This window comes from Nerophis lumbriciformis, linkage group LG21 (genome assembly GCF_033978685.3).
Source record: "Nerophis lumbriciformis linkage group LG21, RoL_Nlum_v2.1, whole genome shotgun sequence".
NCBI lineage: Eukaryota > Metazoa > Chordata > Actinopteri > Syngnathiformes > Syngnathidae > Nerophis > Nerophis lumbriciformis.
The window spans coordinates 20,506,243-20,515,269 of NC_084568.2; the positions used below are offsets into that span (position 1 = coordinate 20,506,243).

General features: G+C 41.3%; 1 protein-coding gene across 1 annotated transcript; it reads right to left on the minus strand.

Annotated features, from left to right (window-relative positions):
• Nucleotides 1-542: 542 nt before the first annotated feature.
• LOC133620979 (zinc finger protein 862-like) lies at nt 543-8,711 on the minus strand. Its single transcript, XM_061982708.1, has 8 exons — nt 8,300-8,711; nt 7,025-7,125; nt 6,818-6,945; nt 5,009-5,239; nt 3,430-3,718; nt 3,122-3,354; nt 2,889-3,016; nt 543-1,373 (listed from the first exon to the last, which is right to left on the minus strand). The coding sequence occupies exons 1-8, from the start codon at nt 8,520-8,522 to the stop codon at nt 877-879; spliced, it is 1,830 nt and encodes a 609-aa protein (XP_061838692.1). The 5' UTR covers nt 8,523-8,711; the 3' UTR covers nt 543-876.
• Nucleotides 8,712-9,027: the final 316 nt, after the last annotated feature.

The following is a 9,027-nucleotide window of genomic DNA, read 5'->3' on the forward strand; positions in this document are numbered from 1 at the left end:
GTGTCCATCTCTTTTCTTTTTTTTCTTCTGTTGTGGCATATGCAGCAGGTGCCTGCTCGTTTTTCGTATGTGGGTAACATTTAACTATGTATATATATTTCCGAATTGGTTTAACTGCCACCCGCCTGAATCTATTTAAAATCTAATTTTTTTTTATTTCAACGACCCGACCCGATCCGCGGATAAAATGTAATTTTTTTTAATTTCATCCGCCCGATCCGCGGTTGTGCCCGCAAACCGCGCATCTCTAATATATATATATATATATATACATATATATATATATAAGAAATACTTGAATTTGTGTGTGATATATATATATATACATACACATCACACACAAATTCAAGTATTTCTAATATATATATATATATTAGAAATACTTGAATTTCAGTGAATTACGGCTACCTGTAATACACTGAAATACTTGAATTTCACACACAAATATATATATATATATATATATATATATATATATATATATATATATACATATACATACATACATATACACACACACAATGGAAAAAAAAAAAGAATACTTAAATTTCAGTGCTCATTTATTTACACATATACACATGGTTGCATTGCTTCGCAGCCAGTAGCACAGCCTTACTTGCCAACCTTGAGACCTCAGAATTAGGGAGATAACCGCGGCAGAGTCATACCAAAGACTATAAAAATGGGACCCATTAGCTTCCTGCTTTACACTCTGCACCAAGGGTTGGAATTGGGGGGTAAATCACGAAAAACGTATTCCCGGGCACGGCCACCGCTGCTGCTCACTGCTCCCCTCACAGGGGGTGATCAAGGGTGATGGGTCAAATGCAGAGAATAATTTCGCCACACCTCGTGTGGGTGACAATGATTGGTACTTTAACTTAAAGGCACGCCCCCAATATCGTTCTTCGGGTGGAAATCGGGAGCAATTTGTGATAATTGTTGCCCCAGGAGATTTTCGGGAGGGTCACTGAAATTCGGGACGCTCTCGGGAAAATCGGGAGGGTTGGCAAGGATGAGCATAGCCCTTGAAGGATCATAGGTATGGGCAGCACCTGTGAAATTTAATTTGCATGAAAGGAGTGAGTTAAGGGTTGAATTGTCCATCCTCGTTCTATTCTCCGTCACTATCTTTCTAACCATGCTGAATACCCTCTCTGATGGTGCATTGCTGTGTGGCACACACAAAAGTGCCTTCATCAAATGCAGCAGAGTCTGGAATCTCCCACCTCTCCCTAGCATGGCCCAAAACCGGTCAATCCTTGCTTCCTTAGGAAGATCTTCCCTGCCAAGCACTTGGTACTCCACTACTTCATCCCAGAGGCTATCCAGGTCCAATCGCAGCTGCGGCAGACTTTTCCCAAGCTCTATAACTGCAAATGAAAATGAGCAAATTAAGCACAAGTGAGCTGGGGATATAATTGCTTTCTCTAGTCTTATCCTCCATACCTGCCAACTACTCCGGTTTTCCCGTAATTAGTACGGTTTTCATCAACCTATTCCGGGCTACGGTTGCAGTGATAAAAAATACGGTTTTTCATTAATTAAATTTTTTTATTTTTTTTATTAAAGTTTTATTCACGAAATCGCGTAACAATGACAATCGATACTGCTTCCCGTAACTTCCTATCGAGCCATTCCGAATGCCATGCGCGAGGCTATTTATAGCACCGCTGCCAAGCACGAGGCACCAGTTGTCATTGTTTCCAAACGAGCGAACGATCATGGAATCAGCCGGAGAAAAATCGCAAACGAGTCTTAAACCGAAAAGAAAACTGCAGTCATTCCGTGAAGAATATTCAAAAGCCTATCCGGGAATAATTATCCGTTCCAAAAAGGGTGAAAACTACGCGAATTGCACCTTGTGCAGACAAGATTTTTCGATCGGACACGGAGGAATTAGCGATGTAAAAGACCACGTTGGGACAAAAAAAACACAAGTCTAATGCCGTTGCTAGCGATACAAGTGGAAAACTTAACGTAAATTTGGATTTTAGCCACAAAAAGGTAATGACACCAATGTTATCTATTGGAATTGTTTAGTACTGTTATACTGTTAAGTGTTTGTACTATTTATGCTTTCAAGTCCAAGTTGAAGAAATCTTGTTAAATGTTGACAGCATAACTACCAAAATACAGAAGTATGTCCTTAATATTTTTGCAGTGCTATTTCTGTTGAAAAGTTAAAATGATTACATTAGAGATGTGATGTGCCACTTTTCAAGTGTCTGATGGCTTAAATTAATTTTCATTAATTTTTCATATTTTGAATTCTTTTGAAAGGCTTACAAAAAAACTACATTTGAATTGTAATTCCATGCTATTGACAGGACTATTAATTTTAATGAAGTTAGCTTACCATGTTTACAGTATGATAATTGTGATAGAAATGTGAATTTTAGGCACAGAATATTTTTTACAATTGAACAAGGCAGTAGATCATACAAGCTTGGACAGAAAGTTAATAATGACACCAATTTTTTTTTTTTAATGGAATTGTTTAGTGCTGTTTTACCATTTGTTTACTGTAAAAAGTGTTTATACTGTTTATACTTTCAATTAACAAATTGAAGTCTTGTGAAAGGTTGACAGGATAACTGGCATTAACTGTCAAAATAATTTCAAACTATTGAAGTTAGTTTACAGAATAAACATGTCAATCAACCCATATGATTTTTGCTGTAATATTTTTGTTTTGAAAAGTCACTGTGACTGATAGAAAAGTGATGGTTTTAGCAACATTTTAACCTGTCTGAATGCAATCAATCATTTTGGACCCTGGCTACTAGGTTTTTCTGATTTCAAAAGTTGGCAGGTATGATCCTCTATAACTTCTGAAGTTGATTATTAAACAACTACCGCCGTCAATTAAAAAAACGGGGATGCACCTGAGTTTGGGGAAAATTGATGCCGTGACTCTGGGTCCAACACGGTCAGGTTTTGGAGGATGATGTTGTCGAGGGGGAATGTAGTCATCATCTTTGTGGTCACAGCTACAAAGAAGTCTCTCACTGCCCTGTGACACATGATCAGATCAAAAATTACAGCCATTGTATGATGGGATATCAGTTAGTTAGCTCTTAGGAGGTAAGGTGATTTTGGATAACACAATCATGTTTACTTGATCATCATTGGGACAGAGGAGGAAAGTTCATCCATGTTGTCCTCCAAGAGGCTTTGTGCAGCTGCTCCAAGAAAGAGTTCGCTGTCTGGCAACTGTAGGCTGGCATCCTCGAACTTGATGTCCTTCAGTGGGACATCAGCAATAAGGCTGGCATGGAGAAATCTTCCCATTATTCTTCTCACCAGGCTGGTCATCTCCCGGTGCAGCCTATGAACCATCACTCCTTCAGCCTAGAAACACATGATGGATTATCAGTTATAAAAAAATGATATTATTTATGTTAATCTTTTGATAGGCTGGCTGACCTGAAACATAACATTGAACTCTGCCAGTGGTTTCAGAGCCTGGGAGAGGAAGAGGAAGAAGAACTTTGTCTTCTTGCAGGTTAAATGCTCTGCCAGCATCTTCACCTTGCCAGGCTTCTCCACATCCTCATGACTGGCAAAATATGCCTGCAGTGCATCCCACTGGTTGAGCACCCGGTTTATGCAAGTCAGCAAGCTGAGCCAGCTGGTCGCACAGTATCGGAGTAGCTGCAGAGTTTCTGAGTCTGTGAACTCCACAAACTCTTCGACGATTTCACAACATTTAGCACTGAAGTTGAGAAAGGTTAAAAAAAAAAAAAAAAAATAGGAAAGAAATTGTTAATGAAAAGCCAGGGAACCAAAATTACATCCAATAACTGTCAAATTGTGGCACAGAGGCTCTCTTTTAAAGGGGAACATTATCACCAGACCTGTGTAAGCGTCAATATATACCTTGATGTTGCAGAAAAAAGACCATATATTTTTTTAACCGATTTCCGAACTCTAAATGGGTGAATTTTGGCGAATTAAACGCCTTTCTAATATTCGCTCTTGGCGCGATGATGTCACAACGTGACGTCGCATCGGGAAGCAATTCGCCATTTTCTCAAACAGCGAGTCAAATCAGCTCTGTTATTTTCCGTTTTTTCGACTGTTTTCCGTACCTTGGAGACATCATGCCTCGTCGGTGTGTTGTCGGAGGGTGTAACAACACGAACAGGGACGGATTCAAGTTGCACCAGTGGCCCAAAGATGCGAAAGTGGCAAGAAATTGGACGTTTGTTCCGCACACTTTACCGACGAAAGCTATGCTACGACAGAGATGGCAAGAATGTGTGGATATCCTGCGACACTCAAAGCAGATGCATTTCCAACGATAAAGTCAAAGAAATCTGCCGCCAGACCCCCATTGAATCTGCCAGAGTGTGTGAGCAATTCAGGGACAAAGGCCCTCGGTAGCACGGCAAGCAATGGCAGCAGTTTGTTCCCGCAGACGAGCGAGCTAAACCCCCTGGATGTCTTGGCTCACACCGTCCCGAAGATGATCAAGAGAAGAATATCGACCCTAGCTTCCCTGGCCTGCTGACATGAGGGTATGTCTACAGAATATATTAATTGATGAAAATTGGGCTGTCTGCACTCTCAAAGTGCATGCTGTTGCCAAATGTATTTCATATGCTGTAAACCTAGTTCATAGTTGTTAGTTTCCTTTAATGCCAAACAAACACATACCAATCGTTGGTTAGAAGGCGATCGCCGAATTCGTCCTTGCTTTCTCCCGTGTCGCTGGCTGTCGTGTCGTTTTCGTCGGTTTCGCTTGCATACGGTTCAAACCGATATGGCTCAATAGCTTCAGTTTCTTCTTCAATTTCGTTTTCGCTACCTGCCTCCACACTACAACCATCCGTTTCAATACATTCGTAATCTGTTGAATCGCTTAAGCCGCTGAACTCAGAGTCTGAATCCGAGCTAATGTCGCTATAGCTTGCTCTTCTTTCCGCCATGTTTGTTTGTGTTGTGATAATGTTCCCCTTTAACTTATGTGCAAGTGTACCATGCGGCATATCAATATGCTTACCTGATGTCAAAGTGATCATATATACTGCTGAGGATGTCTTCAATAGGCTGGCATAGAACCTCAATGCCACATTCTGTGGCCAGCTGGACCAGATGACAGATGCATCCCACGTCAATTAGGGTCGGCTGCAAGTCTTTGATTCTGCTGGCAACAGAATTGTGCTTCCCCTTCATGACACTGGCATTGTCACTATTAAATGCCACAACGTTTCTCCAGTCAATTTTTCTGTCACTAGGAATAAACAAAGTACAACATTACTTATTAGAGGTCTGTCTCCTGGCACATTGTAATGTATTTACCGTATTTTCCGCACTATAAGGCGCACCTAAAAACCACAAATTTTCTCAAAAGCTGACAGTGCGCCTTATAACCCGGTGCGCTTTATATATGGATAAATATTAAGATTCATTTTCATAAAGTTTAGGTCTCGCAACTACGGTAAACAGCCGCCATCTTTTTTCCCCGTAGAAGAAGCGCGCGGTGCATGCTGGGATATGTGACGTTTCATTTCCATTTGTGTGTTTATGTAAAGACCCCAAAATGGCTCCTATTAAGTGTGTTGTCTGTCTAATTATAAATAATGCAGACGAGGCGTGTCAACTGAGTTCTCAACGTTTACTCACAGCGTGCTCATAACCACATTCGAACTCCCAGCACATACAACAACGCTTCTCAGGGCTACCGCGCATGCTCGTAACTATCGTTGCATGCTGGGTAGTGTAGTTGTTATATTTGCTAGCTCATAACAGCACATTAAGAGACACGCTTACGCGCTTAATTCAATACTCGCCGTCATTCCGGGTGGATTGACAAAAGACCTCCAGCCGCTAGATATTGGTGTCAACAGGGCATTCGAAGCTAGACTGCTAACTGCGTGGGAACAGTGGATGACGAAGAAGCGCGCGGTGCATGCTGGGATATGTGACGTTTCATTTCCATTTGTGTGTTTATGTAAAGACCCCAAAATGGCTCCTATTAAGTGTGTTGTCTGTCTAATTATAAATAATGCAGACGAGGCGTGTTAACTGAGTTCTCAACGTTTACTCACAGCGTGCTCATAACCACATTCTAACTCCCAGCATACAACAACGCTTCTCAGGGCTACCGCGCATGCTCGTAACTATCGTTGCATGCTGGGTAGTGTAGTTGTTATATTTGCTAGCTCATAACAGCACATTGAGAGACACGCTTACGCGCTTAATTCAATACTCGCCGTCATTCCGGGTGGATTGACAAAAGACCTCCAGCCGCTAGATATTGGTGTCAACAGGGCATTCGAAGCTAGACTGCTAACTGCGTGGGAACAATGGATGACAGAAGGCGAACACACCTTCACTAAGACGAGGAGGCAGCGCCAGACGACGCCAACATCTGCCAGTGGATCGTAAATTTGCCCAACTTTTCACTTCGGACACCGAAGACGAAGGATTTACGAATGAAGAATAACTTCAGAAAGTGAGCGCTATGTTTATTTTGTGTGTTGTGACGTTCGAGCAACATTATGTTGCTATTGCTCTGCACTATTTTGAATTTTACTATGTTTGTGATTGCACATTTGCGTACATTTTGGGAGTGAACAGAGTTGTTAGAACGCTGGTTTTTAATATATTATTAAAGTTTGACTGACCTATCTGACTGTTTTTTTGACATTCCCTTTAGCGCAGCGTAGGCGCGGCTTATAGTCCGGGGCGGCTTATTGGTGGACAAAGTTATGAAATATGCCATTCATTGAAGGTGCGGCTAATAATCCGGTGCGCCTTATAGTGCGGAAAATACGGTACATATACATATTAGCGACTTCACATTTACCTTAGCACCTTGTTCAGTGACTCAAAGAGGTTCTGTGCTGTGCCAACGTCGCACACTGGCATGTGCAGAAACTTCGTCACCACCTCTTGAGTTTTCGGATCGCAAACCCTCGCCAATATCACAAACTCCTTTAAAAAATATATATATTTTTGTAAAGAGCAATTTTCACTGAGCAGCCACAGAGAAGTGTAAATACAAAATACATACTTTATCCGTGTTTCTGCTTGTGCTTTCATCACAGATCAGACCAAAGGGTTGGTTTTGGCACAGTTCGATCACTTCTTTGTCCAATTCCGGGGCAATGGCATCTATCAAATACACAGTAATGAAAACACAGTTCTACTAACTGTACTTGCTGCTTTCTTAACCCTTGTGTGGCGTTCGAGTCTGTGGGACCAGTTTTCATTTTTTATTAAAAAGAAAAAGTATACAATTAATTAATTTTTCAAACTGAGACTCACTGATTTTGGCTCATTTTCTGTGAAGAACATATCGGAATACATATTTAATGAACACACACCATACACCCCCCCCCCCCCTACACATTTCTATTACATATACGATGTCCTCGTCCACTGGATAATAGAAGTGTATTAGAAGAACTAATAGAAGTGTGGAAATTGATGTTCTGTGTAACACAGAGTGTAGGTACACATTACATAAAAGGGTCAAATGTGCGAGAAAATGAGAGCAGACAGTGTTGACAATGTTGCAACCTTAACATTCATATGCTCGACGCCTCAATCATTGGTATGTTTTCATCTACAAAACCATTCTGGGTATCACTCCATCTTATCTGTCTTGTCTTTTAAGAAAAAAAACAAGGAAGTCACAATCTTCGTTCAATGAATGTTCTGTAATTTGTCGTCCCCAAAGTAAGAACTGAACTGGGGAAGAAAGCATTTAGGTTTTCAGCACCGAAGGCTTGGAATAACCTACAATCGAATATTAAACTTCAAACCCTTGTTACGTTGAATGAGTTTAAAGCTTCTGTGAAAGGACTGCAGCCTACCTTGTCTGTATACACAAGTGTCATGTGAGCAAGTTTTAATGTTGTAAATGTGATGTTTTATGTATTTGTTTACTGTTTTTAATGTAACCTTGCTGCTGCCCTCTTGGCCAGGTCTCCCTTGGAATAGAGATCTTTGATCTCAATGGGATTTTACCTGGTTAAATAAAGGCTAAACAAAATAAAATAAAAATTGTTATTACTCAGCCAGCGTTTGTGGGTCTGATGGACCCGTTGCATTTTGTGGCTTTAAATGCCTCACAATCAAACACTTATGTTGAAATACTGAACAGATGTTTCACCTTATCCCAATAAACATCTGTTCAGTATTTTAACATAAAAGTGTTTGATTGTGAGGCATTAAAAGCCACAAAATGCAACAGGTCCATCAGACCCGCAAACGCTGGCTGAGTAACAACAATATGAACATTGCACAAGGGTTAAAAATAATTAAAATATTTAATAACACTCACCCGTCACTATTTGAGTAGCCCTTGTTCCGCCATTTGCGTACTGGCAAGCGATCGCTGAATCCGGGAACATATCTTTCACGGATTTGTTGAATTCGTCCGCAAATGAGAACGGGATGTTGCTTGCGGCTATCAGCATAGCCATTTTTATCTCGGCATAAGTTGCACCCTCGGGTCTCCATTTATCAAGATGGTCCACATTAATGGGCTCGGACCCGTGCTGCATCGCCGCAGCAGCGTGCTTCCCTGACCGTTCATGGACGATTATATCCGCCCGGCCACCATGTTCAATGGAGATGTCAGATCTGCAAAAATTGCAGGTAGCATACCCTTTCCCCTTCGCGCTGTCCTCGATGAACTGAAATTGCTCTTTCCAATGCTCTTGGAATTTGCAAGAATATCTCTTCTTCTTGTTGTTGTTGTTGTTGTTGTTGTTCGGCGTCTCCATGTCTCCACTTTTGCTTCGTCTACTTCTTGTTGAGTGCGCGTTGAGTTCTGAAAGCCACGTGATCGGGCTCGCACGCTTTTTATACGGAGAAAAAGCGGACGTGACGGAGGACAGCCACTGTCCTCCGTCACGTCCGCATGCTGTCCTGGGCAGATTGCGGACGTGATTGAGGACAGCACGCGGTCGTTAAAGGGTGAAGGTTTTGTTGTGATTAGCTATACGGAGAAGTATTATAGACTAATCTGGATAATAACTGGACGTAGAAAACTCTTTATTTCTCAGT